We start from the raw sequence: 25,236 nt of genomic DNA, 5'->3' as shown, positions 1-25,236 counted from the left end.
CTTGGACTTCTCTTACGTTGATTACCTAGTAGCTGAATAAATCCAGAGAAGGGGAGACCATAAACGTCACAACTAGGAGCATGATGTCGTAGAATTTTACGCTGAGAGCTTTTTGCTCTTTTGGCAAGGGATACATTCTTAACGACTGGCTAAAGATCCAGTGGAATTTCTGATTTCTAAAGGAGTGGAAACCGCCAAAGGAAACATGCAAGGCAGAATAAAAAGATGCTTTTAGGGTTAGCTTGAAGCTCATTCTATTTCCCAACTAACAACGGAGCAGAAAGTTCAGACAAAGGAGATGGCTAAAAAAAAAAAGGGAGTTCTAATTCCATATAAAGAAAATGCTTGCACCTGTTTCTCCACCCACTTTCCCGTTTTCGATCTTTCTTCCAACCCCAAAAACATTCCGTCGTGTTTTAGTAGTAAACCTTGTTATTCTGGGAGGCAAAGGGGTTGCAGATAGCCAGTTTACCACTTGAGAAAAAACCAAAGAAAATGTTCAATTCTTTTTGGCAAATTCAGAATCAGGATTGTTATTCGCCTGCCCCCATTGCCTTAAGGATCTGTCATGGGTCACCAGATAGCCTATGATTTCCTTCGGTTTATAGAAAAGAATTCATGACAAGTTCTGAGTCTTCCATTTCTTTTAAAAACTTGTCCAGGGTCGCAGGTCGAACGTACAAGGACAGCGTCACAGAGGAGAGAGATCACGCCGCCTGATCATATTTACCATCACAAGTCTCACTTCAGTACTGTCTAGCTGAGAACTCCATCCCTCCCACCATTTAAACCTAACCTGTAATCCCTAACTGAACCAGAATTACTTCCGCCGCGCTGAAAAAAGTAAGAACAGATGCCACCTTTATTACACGGCCATGCTCTTATTACCCACTACACTGCATTCAAGCTTTAAACAAACAGGGAAATGAGTGAGAACTTTGATGTTTCAGATACCAAATAGCTTCGTTAATCCTAACCAGAAGTGAACTAAAAGGAGCGGGCATCGAGTACATTGACAGGAGAAAACATCAGGGATTGCTTGGGGGCCCTTCATGCGTACATCGGTCACCTGACGACGATAAGAGATAAGATATAGATTTATCTGTTTACGTATAGTCCTCAAAACGCAGATCTTTCCGCAGTGAGTAAATAAAATATATATAAATAATAATAATAAAAAAAAAAAAGAAGAAGAAGAAAGAAGCTCAGGGATGGATAGGTGCCGTACGAGAATGAGGAGGGAAAGAGATCAGAGAGGTTGTCTCCTTGAGAACAGCTCCTTTTGATTCCTCGGATGCCTCACGTTGTAAGCTCAGAGCGTGTTTTCGACTTATTCTTTTGCTTTTGGTTTTTGTTCGTGTTACGTTTTTTTATTTTTAAAATTTTCTCTCTCCCACTTCTGTAGGATCGGTGAGGTCACCCACGAGAGAAGTACGCTTTTAACAAAAGGTGTCTTCCACTGAAAGCGATGGAAGTTGGCAATGGACGTTAACAAACGGCGTCAGGCAGAGAGACTGTCGTTCTCTTGGGACCAACACGCTAAAAGAAAACGACCTTACCATATTTAATTACCTATAAAGGCCCAACTTTTCATATAATGACTGTCCTTTTTTTTTTTTTTTTTGGTAACCTGGTGTCCTTGCATTTGGATGTTGTATTGCTCGCTTGCATATACGCCACATCTAATATTTGTGGCATGAGAAGAAAACAAGGATAAATGCATACGATATGTTCGTGAAGCTTAGCAAAGACTCTTTTTTGTTCTTCTCTTTTTTTGTGGTTGTAATTGGATGGAATGCCAGTCTCATTGGGAAAACATTTATGAGTATTATCTGTAATGAAGACCAACATGTGTCTCTTTCAAACAACCGACCTTATCACCTTCGTGATCTCAAAATCATGCTCTTTTGATTTTGTCTCCATGCCTTCCGAGCATTATTCTTTTGAATAGTAGCACTTTAAAAAACTTAATTCCCATCACCATATTTACTAATTGTATGATTTTGCTTACGCACACATAAATGATAATTTGATCTCAAAAACTTCAATTTCTAATATTTATACACTTGATTTTCAAAGACTTGTTAATGCAAGATTTGTTCTTTTGTAAGTCTAATAATGATTATTAGCAAGCATGGATAAGAGGATTTTTTAGGTACCTCGTTAATATGTCAAAAACTACAGGTCACAATTAGAACATAGAAAAGTTGCGAGACTAGCTTGATGTAGATGACCTAAATTGGACTCATAGGACCATAAATAGATTTTTGTTTCCATGTGATAAGTTAATTAGTCTGTTTCATGAGTTACACAAAAAAATTATGACACTTAGTAAACTATTAAAAGAAGAGAGACAAAACAAGATAATGATAATTGGCTATTTTCCCTATAGTTTAACAATTGCAATTTATGCAAATAAAACTGCATCTCTCTCCCCCTTTCTATCATTTCCTCACTCTCTCTCTCTACCCCTCGTGCTCTCTCCAATCTCAATCCCTGTCATGTCCCTCTCTCCCCGTCCTCCCCCTCTCTTTCTTAGTCTGTCCCCCCTCCTAGTCCCTTTCCTTGTCTCCACTCTCTCTTCCTCTCCTTTAACCCTTTGCTATCTTTCTCACTTTCTCTTTACATAACTCTTTCTCTCTCTTCCCTGGCCTCCCTCTCCCTTTTTCTCAGCCTCTATTGATCAATCTCTTCTAACCCTTTCTAACTCTCTCACCCTCTGTCTCTCTAACTCTTTCCCATGCTCTTCCCCCTCCCCCTCTCTTTCTTAGTCACTCCCCTCCCTGTCCCTTTCCTGCTTGCCCCTCTCTCTTTCTCTTCCTTAACCCTTTGCTATCTTTCTCATATAACTCTTTCTCTCTCTTCCCTAGACTCCCTCTCCCTTCTTCTCCCCCTCCTTTGATCTATCTCTTCTAACTCTTTCTCACTCTCTCCCCTGTCTCTCTAACTATTTCCCAAATAGGCCCTAAGTATCTTTGAATTAAATAAACAATTTGGTAAACTAGTAGGAAAACATTGTCAAGAATGCTTTCAATACTTATCTGTATGCCTAGGTGAAGGACATTATATACGCAAAGACTAGACACAATGATGTAAGTTTGATACAATTAGAAGATTGGGAAGAGCACATGAACACCAAATAATAGATTCAAATTGACCACCAATCCTGTAATTTTAATAAGCATGCTTCATTTTCTTTATAATATAAATATTCAAATTCAAAAAGTTACTTTTTCATTATAGGATGTTTCCAAAATTGATTTAATCAAAAGAATTTTTAATGATCAACTTCACTATCTTGTTGATTGCAAGATACAAAAACATTGATGAACCTAAGTAGTAAATCATTTTTCAATAATAGAGACACAAAAAAAAAATTGCTAAGCTAAATCTCGCATCTGTGAGGGTTGTGCTTTATGCTAAAAATAATCTCACATAAATTATTGAGTATAAAAATCTTGAATTTATTAGTTTGGAAAGGCGCTTTTTAACTTGGCTAGTAATTTTGGATTAGGATTTGAAACCAACTTCACATGGTCCCATAGTAGGGACCAAAAAAAGAGGGCCTAGATATGAAGAGAAATGTTAAAGAATAGTTCTACAAGGATTAATGAGTACAAAAATCCTGAGTTTAGTAGTCAGGAAATAACCTCCTAACTTGGCTAGTCATTTTGGAATGAGCCTTGAACCCAACTTTACACTTTGCATAATAGGTGCTTTATAGCCAACATGGATCATTTTAGGCCATCGTTAACTCAAAAGAGCACATCTCAAATTTCAACAACTACACGATGGACATGTTAAGTTACTTGCAATGGTTATTATATTTTTGGGCACAACTCATTAGGAAACTTGTGAGTGGTTATATTTGTTTGTAGTTATTTAGATGCATGTAAAGGCATTTCAGAAGAAATGTTTTAGTTGTATACATAATAATTGAAGAAATACATCAAACACAACTCCAAAGAAAAAAACATATTTGTAACTTATACAAGAGTAGCAATATTGGAACTCCTATGTGAATGAGGATACTATGTCGTTACTAGATCAATCGACTTTCAATACCGAACTACTTTGGCAGCAAAACTAATGCTCCACCCACAATCAAAAGACCCGTTCGATAGACTGACGCCATTACTAGTAGTACAATCTCAAGAAGAAACAATGATACAATTTGGTTCCAGAGAAAGTAGAATATTGTACCTTGATGAAATCCGTATGGATTTGAAAGGAGATAAAAAAAATTTATACATGGATTCAGGAGGTGATGAAGTACATTTTTGGATTGAAGAGGCTCATTGGATGCCTCTGTGCTTTTGTGGTCATAAATGGTCATGTTTTGCATGGACCACAGTTTTAAACCATGCTGGGGAGTAATTAAACAGATTAAGCTCGATTTTGTTAGTGATAGTAGAGCCATAAGTAGAGAAAAAGGAAAGAGAAAGAGAAGGTTGGGTGTTGAGTAGGAAGGAGGTAGAAGCCATTTCTTGAAAAAATGCGGATCGTCTAGTCTGGTGGAAAAGGAAAACTCAGCCTGTAACGGGAAAGGAAAGATGAGGAAGACGGCGTGAGGAAGGACGATCAGCAGCGTTAGCGTGTAGACACGTCGCCTGACAATGGCGTCGTCACATTTATTCGCCAACAGTCATCCAGAAGTGGGGTTAGAGAGAGAGGACGCATCGAAACGCTGTGGTACCCATCAATCCCAATCCGCTGGCAGGATGAAAGAGAAAAAGGAGGAGAGAGTAAAACAATGGAGAGACAGAAATGGCTGTCTGGTTTCCGTTTTATTCCCACAGAGGAGGGTAAGTGCGTAACAGAGAGGGAAGTGAAAGCTTATATAATTTCGGCTAAGTCGAGAGAAGGAGCCTCTCCGCTAAATCCTAATCTAGCCATCTTCCCATTTTCGTCGAGGGAATTTTCAGAGAGCCCAAAGAGGTAGCAGTCTTTTTCCTCCCTTCATATATAACTCCACCACTGTAAGAAAACCAGTCGTTTCAGATTTACAACTAGATCTTCCATTTTTCCTTTTTTCTTCCCTTTTTTTCTTGTTAAAGAAAACTGATTTAAGGGCTTAGAGAAAAGAAGATAACATAAACTCTTCCTACATTTTTCCTTAAATTTGCTTGCTTTTTCCGATAGGCCGGAGGAAACGCCCTAGGGACGAAAAGAAGGAAATCCTCAACCGTGGTCTGACGCAGAAGGAAGAAAATGGGGAGAGGACGGGTTGAACTGAAGAGGATCGAGAACAAGATAAACCGCCAGGTCACCTTCTCCAAGAGGAGGAATGGACTTTTAAAGAAGGCTTACGAGCTTTCCGTTCTCTGTGACGCTGAAGTTGCTTTGATCATCTTCTCCAGTCGTGGGAAGCTTTATGAGTTCGGCAGCGCTGGGTACTGTACCTTTCCCACTCTTTCTTTGTTTCTCCTCTCTCTCTCTCTCTCTCTCTCTCTCTTTTCCTGAAATTGATTGTTGTTTTATCACCTATTCAGATTTTGTTGCGCTTGTTTTTTAATGCTTTTGCTTTCATCTGCATGCATTTTTAATACTCTGTTCATTCCCGAGTAAAGTGGGTGACGAAATCAGAAGACCACAAGATCCTACGACGTGCAGTCCGAAACGTCTGGCCAGTTCCATGATCTTACTTTCCGCTTCAACGCGAAGCCAAACCGTTTCTTCTTTCATTATCTTTCTTTGCTTTCACCCGCAAAGCAAGGCAGATATGCAAGCTGTACAAGTGTTGACATCTGCCCCTTAGGAAGCAGAAGAAGAAGAAGAAAAGCAGCAAAGAAGCAAAGAAGCAAAACGCTAACAAGTAAAAACACCCAGGGGCTTACCATAGATTCCTGAACAAACACGCTGACATCAATCCGCCGAAATTCGTGAAATCCAACGTAAGTTCATATCGAGCCAAATGTCTCTCGCTTCTCTCTCTTCCAGTATCTCACTCTAACCGATGCCAGCTGATGTTTCTGGTTCCGTTTCTGCTCGAGTTGTCTGACGATTCAACAAATTTTCCTCGTTGAATTCATATGTCGGCTCTTTGTTCCCACTTTCTTCCTTCCCGCGCTCCTAAGCTCTCTTTTTCTTTCCTGCACTTCCCCTTTTTTGTAATCCACGTTGGATCAGATGGTGCTCCCTTCTCTCTTTATTTAACCTACCAGTATTAACAGTATTTTCTAGCTAATATGATTTATCTTCAACCATTTCTCTTTTTTTTCCATGTCTTCTCACAAGGGAAATCGAATTTGAAAGAGCTTCTTGTCTTCTTCAAGATGCAGCTAAAAGAGAGCGTTTTTTACTTTATTATTTCTTTCCTCACTCCTTCCGACAACATTTTCCAGCCGATTCATTTCCGTTCTAACATGACAAATGTACTCAAGACTCTCAGATTTCATTCGTGACGCAGTTTTATGTTCATTCTATTTTATTTTTTTTCCCACGATGACAGTGTATTATGCAGTGAATAGAATAACTATTTCTTTCTGAATTTCAGATAATGGCATTTATTATAAAATTTTAAAGTTTCTGATAAATTTGAAAATCTCCGGTGGCCGTCGACGCGTCTTTGTAAAATCACTAGCTTTTTTAAGAATATATCCATCGTCTTCTTCTGCTTCTTTTATAAGAAGCGTCCGGCAATCAAAACTTGATAAGCATGAGAAATGAAATCAGTGTTTTGGGCTCATCTGCCTTCTGCTCAGCCCGTAAGCTGCATTTGTCTCATAAAATGCTTCTTTTCCGCTGCAAGGTAACTGTTTTAGCTTGTCCTTTTTCACTGTGGGATAGAAAGAGTGCCTCTTGAGTCCATTAAAACCAGCTTATATCATCATTTGACCATGCACAACAAAAAACTAACAAACAAAGAGATATCGTTCCAGATGTTTACAGTTATCTTCTTCTTTCCATTTTCTTTTTCCTTCTTATATCTGCCTAATGTCTTAAAAAAGATTAAATGGGTGGTGAAGTGCTCCAAAGTTCTTTTTTTCTGAAAACTATTTGAGATCGGTCTTGATGCTTCTGCTGTGGTGTCTTAGAAATTCTGAGTGTCATACTTGGACTAACATACATAATCTCTATGTCATTTTTAGTCTCATGCTTCAGATCTACTAGTTCCTTGAATTTCCTCAACCAAGTTCAGACATTTTGGTTGAGTTTGTAATGGTGAAGTATATCTTCTTTTGACGGTTCTCACCACTCCAAAAGACTTCTCCATTTTTTTAAACTTAAACCAAGTTAGTGTTTTTTACATCCTGGGAGTGTTGGGAGAAGACTTCACTAACATATTGTACGTCTTAATCTACTCAGGTAAGAGAAGTGTTTGACCCTGTTACAATCGAAGCGAAAGTAAACAAATTTAGGGATTGTTTCATTTGCGTTTCTGAAACAATAGCGAGATTTTATCGGATAAAAAACTTTTCTATTGATCGGAAATTTCCTATGTTCGTCCCACTCTTACACAGTAAGAAAGTGGCTTGACCTTGATTCTGATTGTTCATAGCTCTTTTAGAAGGACAACTTGTAACTTGAAAATGATTCATTATGAAATTGATTGGAAATGAGTGGAGAACCCATCGGTGGAGAGGCCTCACTGGTTTCAGGGACAGAGGATCCATCTGGGCCTCATTTTTTATTTTAACAAGAAATTACAATTGCAAGAAAATTGTTCAAACAAGAATTTGTATGATTCCGGGTAACCTTAAAGGTCTGTTTGGAACCACTAAAAAAAATAAGAATTTGACCATTATTATTCCAAAAAATAGTTAGTGAAAATGAGATAATAACCAAATTCTCCTTTTCACTAACTATTTTTGGGAGTAATAACGGTCAAATTCTCATTTTTTTTTCTTTTCCATGGGGATCCAAATATACCCTAAGTAAATCTTTCTGCACGTCCTTGGCTTGTATTGAGCTTTCTAGTATCTTATGCAAAATGTCTCAAGGAAGCATTTGCAGCTTGATTTCTCGCACTTGTCATTGGAACATACCATGGCACTTTTCTTGTAATACAAGGGTGATCTCTTCTGTTACTTCTGTAGTAGTTGACATAATATGAAAATTTCCATCAGGTCTGAAGTGAAACTTTTTTTTTATTTCATCTTCATATTTCCTATAAAATCATTCCTCACCTGAAATTGCAAATTTGTGTAGCATACTGAAATATCATTGAGTCAAGATGTGTAATCTGGAGTTAACTAGGTTCAATGCATTATCATGAGCTTTGTTGTCAGGCCTCCAGGCCTATAGCTACCCCACAGCTTTCTGAGTGTGCATCTGTTCATTGGGTCTTCTATTCTATCTCCGATTGTTAGGTCCCTTAAAAGTGAACTACATTGGAAATACTAATCTTCAACATATTTATTTCTTGTCATATGTTAAACCTTTATGTTTTGAAACTTTCAACTGAGTCAGTGATAAAAAAGTGTTCCTGACTAAAGTTTGCACGTTTATTGACGATTAAACTTACTATATTTTCATAGTTACCATATTTTTAAAATGCACTAGAGAGACATAAAAAAGATTGAAAGTGAAAAGATTATGTAACAGGCTTAAACATTCTTTTTGAAATGATGAGATCTTCCTCCAAGAACTATTTTTCCGGCTATGAGATCCTAAATAACCTCATTGGCATATGAAAAGATTATATAGGACAGCAACCAGATGAGAGGAACCTCTATCCTCTAACATTGTCAGTTATGCCCATATGCTATAATATTTGACTGCATAGGCATTTCATGTCATCCCCAACCTTATGCAACTTAAAACTCACCTTAGACACCTCCAAAAATAAGAAGCTTAAGCATAGCTCATTGCATCAAGCAGAAGGATATAGGGGTCCAGTTGGGGCCCTGACAAAGAGATTTGAGAGCACTGGAATCTTTCTCATTATTAAAAAAATTATTAAATACATAATCTCTATAGAGAGAGAGAGAGAGAGAGAGAGAGAGATGTGATCTTTCTCTTTTACTATATTCCAACATTCTTTAATTTTCAAGCTTATTCATTTTGGGAGCTAGTTAGAATCAGTTCTTTTAGGAACCCTTGTTAAGCTAGGTTTGCTATAAAATGCATCATTACTGATTCACTGTATCTTCAGTATTTTCTGCAGTTACACGCATGCAACCCACCCTTGATTCTAACATTTGGAGGTGTATCAGATAGCCAAATTCAAATGAAAAAAGTTAAAAGCTTTGAGTTGCAAAATAAAGCAATGAATTTTATTGCAGCTACATTATAAGAAGAATAAAGCATCACATTTCTGAACCCAATTCATAAAATTCTTATTCTCAGAATTCATCGTGCTCTAAGCTGAGTTTTTTTTTCTCCAAAACTGTTTATCTCAACTTGGTTTTTGTTTTTGTTGAGCATTGAAGAACCAAATTCTTTTGTTTTTAGCTTTAAGCATGTGCTCTTTACTGTTGTACACTCCCCTGACTAACATGAGTTCTGAGTCTGGTTGAAAACAAGAATTGGAGACAATTTGTCTTTGTTGATGTAAGGACGCCGATCAGATACACTGCATTTCTAATGCAGGGGAACCTCATGGAATTTAATTACAGGAAACTTTATTATCTTTCAAATATAAACTATTATGTCATTAGTTGCAGATACCCCAAACAAACCTACAATTCAATTATGAAAACTTTTTTCCTTGAATTTAAGAAATATGTGTGGAGTAACACAAGCATTAAGGCATTGATGGTTTAAACCAAAAAATCAGAACAATTGTTGTGGCTGAAAGGCCTGTAGTTTTTTAAACCGTTAGGGCAAAACCCTATATTTTAGCATCAAAATGCAACCATGTCGGAGCCACATATTCTACTTTGAGCCTTGTTGGTATCCAGTGATGTATTCATAAAATTACAATTTACATTCTTTGCTCCTTCCATGTTGTTAATTAGAATATAGTTTCCATGTAAAGCTTTTGGACCCTGTTGATCATTTTAGTGTACATGTTAGAGATTGTTTCTAAGCGAAGCAAGCTACTTTCATTAACTGTCAGAAGGCAGTATGTTGATCTGTGTTTTTTTTCCCAACTCTTCTGGCATTTGCAACTCAAAATGTTCATTCAACTAGGTAACCAACTCAGGCAGGTAGCTCTGAAGTTCAGTCTTTTATTTCCATTTTGGAGAAATCTTCAAGGAACTATGTACTTCTAAGCCCTACAGCTAAGATTTCCACATGTTACAAGAGTCATTGACAGGAAATACAAAACATGGTAGGATAAATAGCTTCATGAAAGCATAATTTCAAAATTTTATTAAATCAACTTTTGCTATCTGTATTTGTTTATTAATTTGAATGATTTTTACTTCTATTATATTCATATCATCGTTACTAATTTAATATAATTATTGTTTCTATAGGATTGGAATAATTGTTTGATTAGCATCACTTTATCTAGGTATGTCATCCAAATTCTTGATCTGGAATGCTTCTAAAAGTAAGAGTCTCAGTGTTGAAAACCAAACTTGTATGCTGTATGAATTCTAAGGAAGCAACTAATCACCATTCTTGCCCTTCCATTTGTCTAGAGTTTGCAAAGCTTTCCTTTCTAAATATGATCTTCAACTATGTTTTCCTTTTGTTTTCTTCACTATTAAACTTAGGTCTAGGTACATCCTAAAATAATTAGCCAAGTTATGACACTTCTTCCTAAGAAATAAACACAAGATTTTATGTACCCTAGATTAATATGGGACTATACTCATGTGGGCTCTCTTTATGTTCTTGTATGTGGATAACTTTGGGGCAGGTTCGCATATAAGTGCCTACTATGATACTATATTAAATTTGAGTCAAATTGATCAAAAAATGACTAGTCAAAGCTAGGAAACCTCTTTCAAAGTAGTAACCATAAGAATTTTCTTATCCTAGACATGTAAGTTTATTCTTAGCATTCATCTTTGTTGAGATCCACACAATTATGCCATTGAGGTAACTAGTAAAAATCTGTGGCTCCTGATATCTTTTACATTGGAAGGAAAGGGATACTAAAGGTTACCAACCATATAATAGCATATGATAGGAATATTGTGGAGAAGACAATGCATTCCATTCAGTCCTAGTCCAAAAAGTTCCTCTATCCTAGCCATCTGTCTAGCTTATTATAAGAAAGAAACGGAGATCAACAATTTTCTTCCTTTTTTTGTATGCCATTATGCTTGTAGCAGATTTCCCCCTTCAGCCCACTCCCTCTTCTGTGGGCTAGTTCAAGCTTAACTTTGGAGTAACTAATGGGAAGCAAATCCATTAGGCAGAGGTAGCATCATTTAGGACTCTACTGAAAACAATCAACGTTGGTTTCCTTAGTCTCTTTGATAGGTGTGGTTCTATGAAGGCAAAGTTGAGGCACTCCTCTAGGCCCTCCACATCTTGCACCTGAGGACTTTTCTCTTCAATTTCTCATTGAATAGGACTCAGCTTTCATCATTAGCTACTCTTCTGATAAGTTTCCCTTAAAAAGTTTGTATGGGCGAAAATAGTGCATTAGTTTCAGAAGTATAGAATCATTTATATATTGTCCATAACTTGTGTTGGGTGATAAAAGTTATGCATTCAGAGGTTTACAAAAATTATTGTTATCTCTAACAACCACTTTTAAGGGATTGGAAAGCCGGAAGGAAGATAACTGGGGACAAAGAATCTACTGGACTCTTGACACTGTGATAGGAATTTACTCGATAGATGATGAATGCTTCCTCTGGAACAAGACAAGAGATGCAGAACCAGATGAATGACATATAAAAATGAGAATAGAATTGCAGCACTAAGATTTTCAGTTCAGAAAAGCTAACCAAAATAAAAACCAATATTAGTAAAATGTAAATGTCAAAAGTGAAGAAAAAACCAGGTTATTTGAAGCTATGGCTGACAACCCTTACGCCAGTGGTTAGATTTCTCTGTTTCTATAACAAAGACTAGAAATGCTACTTGGTAAATTTTCCTTGTTCATCAATTTTCTCTCACATGTCCTCTTTCTTGTTGAGCAAAGCTAAAAACTTGTTTGTTAAGGCACTCAGTGAAGTAAATGCCTGAAATTCTACTCGTTGTCAATTATTTTGTGCCAATCTTAAATTTATATTCAAGTTGGTGAAGTCTTAGTGTTATTTTTGTTTTTTTTTCTATAATTCCTTTGACTTCTAAATTAGCAGATTGATTTTTCTTGAGCCAGAGCTTCATTGTAGCAAGATCTCTTCGACAAATTTTTTCCTTTGAATGTATAAGCCCCTTACACCAGAGCTTCACTAATACTAAGATCTCTTCTCCAACTTTTTCCTTTTAATGTTTAAAACCCAGTACCCAACTTAGATTTGAACCCAAGGCCTCAAACTAGAAACCCCTCAATATGCTCGTCGAACAACGGCCTAATCCACCATTTCTATCACAAAAGTAGCAGGTTGAAATGTCAGGAAGATGACACTGTGGTAATCTATCTATCTTATCATATTAGTAAAATTTTGGAGATATTGAAACTTTTTAAGTGAAATTGTATAAGATTTGTGAACTGTCCCTCAAACATATGATAAAACTCTTCCAGTCTTTTACATTTGAAGTCATTGGTTACACAACATCTTTGAGATGCCTCTTATCATTAAAATGATTGCAAATTTAAAAGTAAATATAGAAACCTGAATTGTCACTTTGAGTCCAATGTAACAGACCTAATTTGATTAATTGCAGAATGATGAGAAGCGTCTAGTTTCTAGAAAGTATATTTTGTGAATGAATTAGAGAAGTATTTATTTCATCAATGTTCTGGTCTTTTACCTTCATTGCCTTGAGGCTCTTTTGTATCTTGTATCGTTTTCTCCTTTCTTCTTAATAATATTCTCATTTTCTTCAGAAAAAAAAAGTGCTGGCAGAGAAGTATGACAATACCAGAGAGAAAACCTTTAGGAGCTTGCGAGATGAACTGTCTACTAATGTTTAATGGATTAGATTAAGTAAATTCCTTTCTTTTTAGTTGGATCAAATATAATTTACAGTCCAGTGATTTCCAAAGCTTCTAGAGTAGGTGATAGGTATAGGCACGGATGGGTTTTGAGTTTCATGGATGGGAAAGCAGGATCCAAGAGAGGCAAAAGTTGTTACTCTCGTGACGCTTTTTTGAGTACTTTCTAAACTTTCAGCTCCTCAGACAGCCCTTCAGCGGTCTTCATTGTTTCAAAAACCATCTGTTCTCTCTACTGATATTTGGCATTTCCTGTTTCCATTTGTTCCGGTCTGCCAAGTCACTGCAACCACGAATGAGAATTGTTATCTCTGTTGGTGATTCATTTTTTCTCCTATGGGGCGAGAGATATCTTTAGATTAGTACGGTTCAAAGCGAGTTTCGACGGTGATTAAAGATCATTCACGGGCAAGTTGGACCGTGATTGGACTTCGCCTCTGCAAGCTGCATGCTCCTGCAACAGAATCCAGTGGATGAAGACCATACGAGTAAACTCGGGTTGAACACTACTGACGTCTCCATCTTGTCGTCCTATTTTATGACGTCAAGAAGATGCTTTAGAAGTTTTGAATTCTGCAAAAGTACGAAGCAGTTCATTCCCGAGAAGAGGGCGTGGCGCCACCCAAGTGCAGTTGCTTGTCTCTCCCCCACCCACTTTTGTCGGGAAAGGAATCTCCATTTCTTTCTGAAATATTTTCAGAAAAGGACGCAGTCTGTTTCACTGTCTGGATGGACAAACCAGTAATGTGGACAATTGAATGCACACAGCTTGGAGGATGCAGCATTAATGATTGCAGCTGAAAAGCCCTCTCCAGCGTCCACGCATATGAAATGGCAACCCGAGCATCGGGACTGTCGCTGTCTACCATTGCTTTTCTGCTTTTACAATGATCGACTCGAAGAGAATGAAAGAGAGAATCAGCCTTGTGGATAAAGTGGGATACATATTTGCTTTTCATGCTGTCAATCACCAAAATTTTCTTTTTGTCCAATAAAAAGTTAAATGGAGCTGGAAATAGGTTTCTGTTACTCTAATATGAACTGATGAAAACATTTGGAAACTGATCAATGGGAATGTCAGAAATGGTCCCTTAGAGTTGCTTAGTAGAAGAGGAAAGATATTCTTTAGAGATGAATTCATATATTGCTGATCTTTCTGGCTATATGCTATGTAACTTACACTACACTAACTTAGCTAGAAATCACCTGTCTATGTTATCTCTTTATATCTCTTCTCTATCTCTTGCTCTTAGTTTCTTTCATCTAATCTTCCTCGATTGAATGACATCTCTGATGTCAATGACACCAAATAGATATCAAATCATGAAGTAAAATCTTCTACAAATACAACTTTTGTTTAGCAATATCTCACTTGTTGATTATTTATGTCTTGAAAATAATCCTTTACTAGAAAATTATTCCATTTCATCAGTTCTAGACTAGGAAAAACAATTTTTTCCCTATTGGAAGCCACATGCCTATTTGAGATCTAGTAATTCCATGAGTCAACTTGACCTTTGCTTCAGACCCACTATCATTGTTCAACTATTTATTGCATTTAGGTAATTATTATCTGAATATATATGTATTTTTGTCACATTTTTATTTAATATATTTTTTGTCGGTGTTCAACATTCTTAGATTGAATAAAAAATATGGTGAGATGAATAATAACATATGTTTCATCCTAATAATCAAACCATTGTCATGCATGTTTCTTCTTTATAATAACTATTATATTGTTGAAAATTCTCCTTTCGTTCTAGGCTAGGAGCTGCATATGATGTCATTGATACTAAAAACATGAAATGAATCAAACCATTGTCATGCATGCTTCTTCTTTTCTTTTCTTTTTTTTAAACTAAACAACTAATTATTGAAGAGTGCCCAGGGGTATAAATGGTGCAATTCTTGGAAACTGATGAAAATGAAGAAGAAAAAAATTCTTATACAATTGCTTAAATAAAAAATATAATGGATACAATATATATAACATAGGATAATGAATCAAAGGAAAATTGATTAATTCCTAGAGCTAAACTAGCCTCTAATATAGGAGAGACTTTACCAAGACAATAAGAGAATGAATATGGACATATTTCAAAAATGGATCTGGATGTATTTCACCAATGAATCTAGATATATTTCAACACTCCCCATCAACCTGGTTTTTAAATGTTGAGTATTCTTAGCTTGTCAATTATGAAGTCAAATTAATGTGATTGAAGACTATTTTTGAAGAAATCCACCTCTTGTTGTTTGGTATGAATAAACAGAATACACAATACTCCTTCATATAGTTTTTTTTATAAAATATTGATCAATCTCAATGTGCTTTATCCTATCATTTTGTACTAGATTATGGGAAGTGCTAATAGCTACCTTGCTATCTAAGTATAACTTCATAGGCATGTTGGACACAATCTTCAACTCATTTAGAAGCCGTTTTATCCATAGAAGCTCACATATCCCTTGTGCAATAGCTCAAACAAAGCTTTAACATTGTTTCTAGCCACTAGATTCTACTTTTTTCTTCTTAAGTTACTAAATTTCCTCCTAAAAAGGTCCAGTATCTAGATGTAAACCTCATATCATTTCTAGTTCTAGCCTAGTTAGCATTAGTGATTGCTTTAATAGATACATTGTCACTCTTCTTGAACAATAATCCCTTTCCTGGAGTTTGTTTAAGATATATGAGAATCCTTTAAACTGCATTTAAATGCTCCTCACGAGAGGAGTGCATGAATTGACTCATAACACTCACTACAGAAGCATTGTCGGGTCGAGTATGGAATAAGTAAATCAATTTTCCAACTAATCATTGATATTGTCTCTTATCAACCTCAACACTGACATTGGCATTCAATTTCTAATTTGAATCTGTGGTCTACTAGCTTTCACCCTAACATACTGATTCCATTAAGAAGATCTAAGATATATTTTCTATGAGACATCAAGATTTCTTCTTTAGTTCTTGCCACCTCCATTCCCAAGAAATACCTCAAAGATCCAAGGCCTTTGATTTCAAATTCTATGGCCAGAAAGGTCTTTAGCTTTCTCTTGTTCAACAGAATCATCACCTGTTAGGATAATATCATCCATGTACACAATAAGTGTAGCAATCTTCCCACCAGTAGTGTGTTTAAAAAACTTAGTGTGATCTACTTGGTTCTGAAGGTACCCAAAGTTCTTTATACCTTTAGTGACCCGATGAAACCATGCTCTAGGGATTGTTTAGTGACCTCTTTGAGTTTACGTACTTTTTTATGTCTAAGCCTTCAAATCTTGAAGTAAATGCATATATAATTCCTCTTCTAATTCACCATCGAGGAAAGCATTCTTCACATGTAGCTATTGCAATGGCCAATCCATAATAGCTGCATGAGACAATAGGATTTTGTCACTATTCATTTTGATAATAGGAGCAAAGATCTCTTGATAGTCTATTCCATGCATTTAATCCTTTGCTACTAGTCTTGCTTTGAATCTTTCTATTAACCCACCAACCTTATATGTCACTGTAAATACCCACTTACAACAAACTTGAATTTTTCTATTGGGAAGACATATTAGTTTCCAAGTCTGATTCTTCTCTAACGCTTTCATCTCCTCCAGAGCAATCTCTTTCCACTCGGGAAGAATAAGAGCATTTTGTATAGGCTTAGGAATTTTTTTTTTGACAAGTTAGAAATAAAGACTCTGAAAGTTTTGAGGACAATCTTTGATAGGACACAAAGTGAGTAATAAGATGATTTGTGTATGACCTTATGCTATTTCTATGAGTAATGAGGACATTAAGCTCTTGAAATCACAAGATTTTGGATACAATGAAGATTTTGAATTACAAAATGTATTCAATATTGAATCTTGATAGTTTTTTTTTTTAGTTGTTGCTCCACATCTTGTCAGTTATGCCTCCTCATATAGACACGCAACTCTATGTTTTCTCAATAGTATTTCTACCTCGCATTATATTTTTCTATTTATGGCACAATAGACTCATGTTCAGGAAGGGAATCTATGATAGGAAAAAATTGTGGGTGAGAAGACAAAGTGGTTATTTTTGGACAAGAGGAAACAAAAGAGACATGAAAGGGGACAACTGTTTCCTAAAACTTTTCTTCATCCAAATGATCCTTGAAGAGAAGTTTGGAGGAATAAACATTGATCTTAAAAAAAAGTGATATCCATACTCGCATAGACCTGGTTGGTGGTAGGATCAAAACATTTATATTCCTTTTGAGTTGGTGAGTATTCATGAAAGACACATTCACAAACTCTCTAGTCAAGTTTACTATGGGTATTATTGTGAACACGAATAACCACAACACAACCAAACAGCTTGGGAGATTGACCATTGAAGAATTGTGTATGAGGAGGTCTCCAAAAAAATGTTGACAGGTTTTTTAAATTGACATACTCGAGACGATATTCGATTGATGAGGTAAGATGCACTAAGAATGGGTTCTCCACAAAAATATTTAGGAACCCCAGTGGTAAACATAATTGCCCAAACTACCTCTAAAGGGTGTTTAATCTTACATTCAATGACACCATTTTTTTGAGGAGTGTTGACACAAGTTGTTTGGTGTACAATGCCCTATTCTATGAGAAATTGACCAAGAAAGGAATTGAAGTATTCTATGCCATTATCTATTCTTAGGATTTGAATTTAGGTAGAGATTTGGGTTTCAATTATAGTAAAGAAGTTTTAAAACACCTTGGCAGCCTCGAATTTTTCTTTCAAAAGATACACCCAACAAACCCGAGTGTGATCATCTATGAATATAATGAACCACTGTGTCTCTATTATATTTTTCACTCTCAAGAGTGAAAGAAGGTTTGTTGCCTAGATTCATGGTCATGTATGAGAAAGAATCACCTTGTTGGGATTGTTTGAGAGAGAAAAGGTTGGGATTCTTTCTAAGGCTTGTTTGAGAGAGAAAAGGTTGGGATTCTTTCTAAGGCTTGTTTGAGAGAATCATCCAGTTTTGAAAAACTCTCGAGATGCTAAAAGGAGGCTTGTTGAACTCACCTTTCAACAATTACTATTAAACCTCCGGGATTCTTTCTAAGGCTTGTTTGAGAGAATCATCCAGTTTTGAAAAACTCTCGAGATGCTAAAAGCAGGCTTGTTGAACTCACCTTTCAACAATTACTATTAAACCTCCTTAAATGGACACGTGATTGATTAACATTGACTAAAGAAAAGGACTTCTAAAACAGAAAAGGTTAGGACATCTAAATTGAAGTGACTTTTAATTTTCCCAAAGTAACATTCTAGTTTAGAAATTAACTTACAATTAAAAACCCTATGCACATTCTAATTTTGTAACTATTTTTCACAAAAAAAACTGAATGCAACACAACTTTATATCCATAAGTTAAGATGTCTAGTAGAACTACAATTCTTCAACATTGAGATATTTAGTATATCCACACTTCTTTCAAACTAGAGACTACATAAAGTGGGAGCTTAGCTTGGAAGAAATAGATATTAGAGAATTACTTAGAGCTTTGAGGAAGAAGTTGCAAACTGGTGTAAATGATAGGCATGTTCATTGGATTTTATATTTAGCTTCATACTTCAAACTTTTGTTCAATATTTAGCACTTGCACATCTTAGGTTCATGGCTTGAAATTTAGCTTTTTGGAGATCTATATTTTCCCCTTGAATGACAATTCCATCTCTAGGAGTAATTTTTGACTGGAAAGAACTGAGAGGAGGGTAGAAGGTTCAATAGGTTAAGAACCAAGAAATAAAACAACAAAAGAGTCTGTAAAACCCAAACCAGTCCCTTATTAAAGGGCAAGACCTAATATAAAAGAAGGGGGTGAAATAAAAAAAAAAAAAAAGTATACTTTGAAATTGGATTGGAAAATAAAAGATGACTTTGGCAATAGGATGGACTTAAAAGCACAATGAAAACACTACAATTTTTTTCTAATCTTGAAGACATGTAATAACTTAGAAAAACTGCAATGAAAATATTTTTGGGCTGAGTTAATCTTGTTTATTTTGAGGTTATTTTTTTAGAGCAAAGAAGTCAAACAGAGAAAATATAGTGACAAGAAAAGAATGGAAAAATAAATTTAGGGAAATAATTAAGAGAGTAGAAGAAAGTAAAGAGACAGAGGAAGGGTCACGGAACTATTTCTGCCAAAAAAAATTTCTTGATTTTATTTTTTCTTATTTTTTATTTGACTAAATTTGACAGGAAAATAACTTAGATCCCAAGTATAGAAACCAAGCTAGAAAAGGATTAGGAAATAAAATAAACAAATAATTGAAGAGATGACAAATCACAAAAACGAGATGAACAACATAGGCTTGTTGAACTAGTCTTTCAATTGGAAGAGAACCTCCTTAAATGGACACTTCAATCGTAGATTTTTACCACAAACACAATTCAAAACACTATGAAGCAGAAACCAAGTATGACCCACTTTTGTTTTTACCAACAACAATATTTAAACTTAGAGACTTACTTCAAATAGGAGTAATAGTCTAAATTTGCCAGTCTTATGACTATAAGAAGCTGAATACAATACAACTTTCTATCATTGACTAGCATTTTAACAGAATTATAATTCTTCAACATGTTATTTATTATTATTTTGAATATTGATTACCCATGCATAGGAAGCTTGATTCCAAGACCTTACACTTGAACCTTCTTATGTGGCCATTGAGTTACAAGCTCAATCCATAACACGTGAAAATTTTAGAGACAATGAATCTATATCCTAGAAATGCTAGTATTGGTCGATTTACAGAAATGAGTAGTGCAACTAGGAGCAAAGGCCACTTTACAGATATGAGTAGGGGCTTCGTTTCTGCATTCAGTTGCTTCAATTTTTATCAATTCTTTGTTTGTATGAGCATGATTGCTCATTGATTGTGAGACAATGACCATCATTATAGGAATCTAGCGAAACAAACCATTAGTCATATCTGTTTTCTGGCTCCTTTAAGGCCTTATGTTGGGACAATGCTCCTGACTACATCTATTTTGCTTCCCTTAGTTATTGCTCGTAATGGCTAATGTCTCATCTAGTTCGCGTATTTTGCAATTCCTTCACAGCTGTATTTTGTAGCCTCTGTGTTGGCAGTAATGAGAGAGCACACAGTAGGGCACTAGGGAAGCTAGCTCGTCTAAACAGTTACTAGAGCTTGATTGGGTTTGCTTGCGTTAGTTGATATGGAGTAAGTCATGATCAGCAACGCAGTATTGGTAAATATTGCATATGGAGTAAGTCATGACTTTTTTAAAAGTGTTGCTCGCCCTTAATCTTTGAGCTGAGTTTAAAAGCTTCTTTCCAGGCCTAGATCTTTGTGTTCATGCATAATCTTGTAGTTTTCTCTTTTGCTGCTTTAATGAAAAAACAAATCACCTTTTGAAAAGCAAAGTGAGATGTGTAGTCCTATGAAAAACCGTTAATGATCTTAATTCATAGCAGATGTGGCAACTCATTGATCGAAATCTCTGAAGATTTCTTACTTGAATGTCAATTAAAAAAATCAAGGATGAGGACTTTAGAAATTTTTAGCCCAGTTACGAACTCTTGAAAATTTGTAGCATGCATTGATCCATTTTCTACTTTCAGTCCTCTTATTCAAACGGAGAGTTGAGATTCTTTTTACTGGGCTATGTTATTTAAAATACTTTCCTGTCTTGTGAGTTTTCATGTACACTACTACTGCAGTGTTCAGTGGAAATTTTTTTTTCTTAACAATTGTTAGAGGATATTCTGTAATAAAAAAATTTTTTAGTAATAGAAAGACAATAATCAATACCTGATCATCATTATGAAGCATCGTCCAAGTTATGCATGAAGTGTTTTTCTCTATTCTCTACTTTTTATCTGTTATTTGCCAAAAATTTTAGCTCATTTTCTTTGGTTGATTAAATTTTGGGAAAATATTAGGACAGGAGCTTATGGTCCCTTCTGACCATTCATCTACAGAAAATGCACTCTCTAACTGTGCTTTTTAACTACTCGTCTCTTCTGTTCAGTTTGAGTAAGACCCTTGAGCGATACCAAAGATGTTGTTATACTCCTCAGGATGTTAATATCTCTGATCGCGAAACTCAGGTTTGCTCTTTTCCAGTCATTTTCCAAAAGTGAATCTGCCTCTTTACATACACTCTTTATCCACTGTCCTTCCTTAATTCAGGGATGGTACCAGGAAGTGTCGAAACTAAAAGCCAAGTATGAGTCGCTGCAGCGTTCCCAAAGGTAATTCGTCAAGTGCACTATTGCAACTAATCGACCAACAATCCACTTACAGTAATACTGCATCTATTTTCCAAGATGATCATCGTGATCATTATTAGAGATCATCTATTTTTTTAAAACGGTGATGATTTTATTTAAAAGAAAAGCAAGAGAAAACATCAAAGGAGACCTCCCCTACAAAAAGAGATTGAAGGGAGGGACCCAATTTAGTACACAAATCTGCAGCCGAATTGGATGATCTAAGTGAGACCAAATACAAGGAGATCGTCTCCTAGTCCTACCTTGGGGGATTGTGGTTAATGTATGAAATACTAATTTTCTAACATATGTGAAGGCATCTCCTGGGAGAGGATCTTGGACCCCTGAGTATCAAAGAACTGCAGCAACTTGAAAAGCAACTGGAAATGGCTCTCTCTCAAGCTAGGCAGAGGAAGGTACTGTTTTTTCTTGTCCGATTTACTCTACTAGTTTTTTTTTTTTTTTTTCAATGCCCAAGTTCCATAAAAATGTACCCAAACAGGCTAATCCGGAAATGCATAGACTAACATTTTCTTATGTGTCTTATCTTTATTCCAACCCATAGATAATGTTTGGATTGAGATCCATTGGACTTGTTTTGATACCATGAACAAAGGCATCTAATTAAAAAATTCAAGCTCAGATTGGAGAAACTCAACTCAAGTTCTTATGCTAGATTGGAGAAACATAATCACACCATAAATAAGAAAACCAGTGTGGTTCTTGTGAGGGATATCAACTACTGGTATCATATTAAATTTCAATTATTATCCATATTTCAACCTGTTTCTATTACCGAGCTAATATTTTGGCTAGTTGCATGCATGAAATGTTAACTATATGTGAAGTGTTTCTGGAAAATAGTTAACAGTGTTGAAGTGTCATTTCTTCTAATGTTCGTTATCTATTCTTGATTCAGACACAGATAATGATAGAGCAGATGGAAGAATTACGCAAAAAGGTAAACACATATTATAAGGAATTGACTCTATTCAAATTGTAATTTGCCATTGTCCTTTATTTTCTTTCTCATTAGGCCTACTAATAATGTATTAAGAGGACGAGCTTTCGATGTAATCAATCTTTGTAGCTCTCATAAACTTAAACAGAGGATAGAAGGATTTGCTTGAAACGTTTAAGACATTCTCAGACTTTAAACTAGACTTGGAATGTATAACAATTCAATAAATCTGTTTAAAAATTGAATATATTTCTTGAATGCATGATAACTCGGGGTGGAAATTGACTTTACGTATGCTTGCAGGAGCGCCACCTAGGAGATATAAACAAGCAGCTGAAAAACAAGGTTTCTGTGGAATATAAACATCTTCCTCATTTGCATTAACTTGCACTCTTAACTGTTCTGCATGCACTTGGTATTGCAGCTGGAAGCAGAAGGCGCAGCTTCGTTCAGAAATATTCATGGTGGATGGGAGTCTGAACAACATGTGGTTGCGAACAACAGTTTTTCTCTGCATCCTTCTCAATCTGCAGCAATGGACTGTGAACCCACATTGCAAATAGGGTTTGTTTCTTCTCCTCCTTTTAACTTTATTCTTTCTTTTGTTTCTACCAAATTATGTCCATCGTTCTGTGAACCTCTGAGCCTTCTGAAGGTCTCAGGTGTGAAGTTGGGACTAAGGCCTATCCCAAAATGACTAACCAACTTTGAAAACTTTTTTTTCCACTAATAAACTTAAGATCTTTGTACTCATTAATCCACGTGGGACTATTGTTTAACACTTCCTCTCACATATAGGCCCTCTATAAGTGGATAATTTTGGTAGAGGTCCACATATGAGTACCAGTTCTGACACCATGTGAAGTTAGGTTCAAGGTTCATCCTAAAATGACTAGCTGACTTTACATCAGATTGGATGGCTGTAAGCAGTCACTTTGGGATGTTTTGAGCATAGTACTTCTTATAGATAACTCATATCTGGGCAGTGTTAATCCGATAATGAATGAAGCAGGTACCCCCAGTTCGTTCACGCAGAAGCAGCCATTCCAAGGACTGTAGCTGGAGAGAGTAACTTCATTCAGGGATGGGTCCTTTGATGGGTTTGCCTAAAGTAGGCAAATAATATGCTTGGCTTGGACTTATATGAGGGAACTATGATATAATGTAAAGTCAAGCAGACCTGTGATGTGTTAGTAACTGTCACATTTATTTTGTATTAAAAGGAGGCTTCAGCCTGCCATACTCTACCTGCCTTCCCTGCACAAGCTACCTGTTATCTTGTGTGCATGACTTTCAGAAAAGAACATGCTTGAAAAACGTTTGCAGCTATGCTTTATGATTTTATGGTGTTGCATAGTTCTGATCACACTAAGAATTCTCTTTTGGGGTGGAAAACTTGTTTGAAAATTTGCATCAAATTTTTTTCAAAAACTTGTAAATGTTTTGATGTGTCTCCATAAAGTTTAGGATACTTATGCTAAAAATAGGAATTTATTTGAAACAAGGAAAATTTAAAGATTTTATATTCAATGATGCGAAATCCATAATTCGTATATCAAAGAAACCATCCATGTTTCTAACCTACAACTATCACATAAAATATGATTATGGCAATGGATAACATAGTATTCATGTATAGAAGAATGTCCCTGTTACTAGCCCTAGCCCACCCTAAGACGTCTGTTTCAAAGAGGTACTATATCAAGCAGTAAATAATAACTATGTTACTCTATAGTGGAATACTATGTTATACACTGTCATGATCCTATGTTATGAGATAGTTGTGCGTTGGAAATAGGGGTATTTTTTTCCAGAAGAATATAAATCATAAATATAACATCTTTGATATGCTAAAATGAAAAGTTTATGGTCTTTAGTTTAAATAAATTGTTTAATTAAGTATTACCTATTAATTGCTAAGTAATAATTTTTCATTAATAATTATTGTCAAAAACAATTCATTGTTCAATAAAAAATTATTTACTTCTTTGAGTGATACGTATTATTTATTTATTTATTATGCTATTTATTTGTTTAATTTGTGCATCACTTGAGGAGGGGGCCATTGTTGTTATTTTAATGTAAGGGGATGACTTTGTGATTTATTGAGTTGTAGGGATTAAAATACCATTTCTCTTATAAGTAAAGGAAGCACAGTTAGCCACCAAGATCAAACACAAATATCCTAAGCCTTTTGCTTGTAAGAACTAAGAGATAGTGCCTCTCTCGAAAACCTAAACCCTAAACCCTAAAACCTAAACCCTGAAACATATACGATAGAACTACCATGGAAGGACTTTTTGCATATTGTGATGTCTATGATGCAGAATTTACTACGGTTCATGCTAAACTTGAGGTTTTATCTCAGTTAGTGAATACTAAATTTGCTGCCCTGCACAACTACTAAAAGAGGGAGTATTGTATTGAGAGGAGTATGAGATCCAAGCAACAAGCAAGTTCATCTATTGCTTCATCACAAAATCAGGTTACGATCGAGTCATCTGTTTGGATGGTCCCAAGTACAATGATTAGGAAGAACACATTGCATGGGTTAACAAAAGATTTTTTTACTATCATGATGCTTAGAATAACCAAAAAGTGGGATTGGCTACATTTTATTTGGAGGAAGATGTTGGCCCAGGTAGTTTCTCAAAAGGGGATGAATTGAGAATTACAAGTTTAAAAACTTAAGGCATGGGATAATAAATTAAGTAAACATGCAAAGTAAAAGTGTAGAAATTCATACAACACAATATTGAAACCAAATGTTTTGTTATCGATGTTTCCCTATTGGTATTCACCACCCAAGAACCTGTGTTTGAGAAATTTCAGTAATTATAGCTATATTAGTTGAAATTATACCAAAGAGATTTCGGCTTGCTTTTAAGTCACATGTATGCTCAAATACGTAATTTACAATACAATCACCAAAATAAATTAGCTAGATTATAGCTCTAGCGAGGCCCTTTCTATCTAAATTTTTACTAGGTCCTAGATGAACCTATCACAAATAAAAAAATACAAAAGAAAGGTAAAACTGACACCCTTGTCAATTAGAGAA

The 25,236-nt window shown here is 35.6% G+C and overlaps 1 protein-coding gene across 2 annotated transcripts; it reads left to right on the top strand.

Annotated features, from left to right (window-relative positions):
• The first annotated feature begins 4,829 nt into the window (after positions 1-4,829).
• LOC137933874 (agamous-like MADS-box protein MADS3) lies at positions 4,830-23,541 on the top strand. Of its 2 annotated transcripts, none has more exons than XM_068777950.1 (9): positions 4,830-4,938; positions 5,143-5,393; positions 20,974-21,052; positions 21,135-21,196; positions 21,531-21,630; positions 22,134-22,175; positions 22,479-22,520; positions 22,600-22,739; positions 23,188-23,541. In XM_068777950.1, exons 2-9 carry the CDS (start codon positions 5,212-5,214, stop codon positions 23,270-23,272), a joined length of 732 nt encoding a protein of 243 aa, XP_068634051.1. In that variant the 5' UTR covers positions 4,830-4,938; positions 5,143-5,211; the 3' UTR covers positions 23,273-23,541. The 2 variants fall into 2 exon arrangements, with proteins under 2 accessions (XP_068634051.1, XP_068634052.1); XM_068777951.1 differs by lacking the exon at positions 4,830-4,938 and adding an exon at positions 4,959-4,979.
• Positions 23,542-25,236: the final 1,695 nt, after the last annotated feature.

The sequence above is a fragment of the Aristolochia californica genome, unplaced genomic scaffold (genome assembly GCF_029961685.1).
Source record: "Aristolochia californica isolate CCGP_79_NKW_82.1479 unplaced genomic scaffold, dmAriCali1.0.hap1 SCAF_6, whole genome shotgun sequence".
Lineage (NCBI taxonomy): Eukaryota > Viridiplantae > Streptophyta > Magnoliopsida > Piperales > Aristolochiaceae > Aristolochia > Aristolochia californica.
Note: the sequence above shows the minus strand (reverse complement) of the source record. Positions and strands in the feature narration are given on the sequence as shown.

Coding starts and splice junctions, on each gene's coding strand:
- LOC137933874 (XM_068777950.1), top strand. CDS start 5,212: ATGGGGAGAGGACGGGTTGAACTGAAGAGGATCGAGAACAAGATAAAC. Junction 21,053..21,134: donor TCTCTGATCGCGAAACTCAG/GTTTGCTCTTTT, acceptor TCCTTAATTCAG/GGATGGTACCAGGAAGTGTC. Junction 21,631..22,133: donor CTCAAGCTAGGCAGAGGAAG/GTACTGTTTTTT, acceptor TTCTTGATTCAG/ACACAGATAATGATAGAGCA.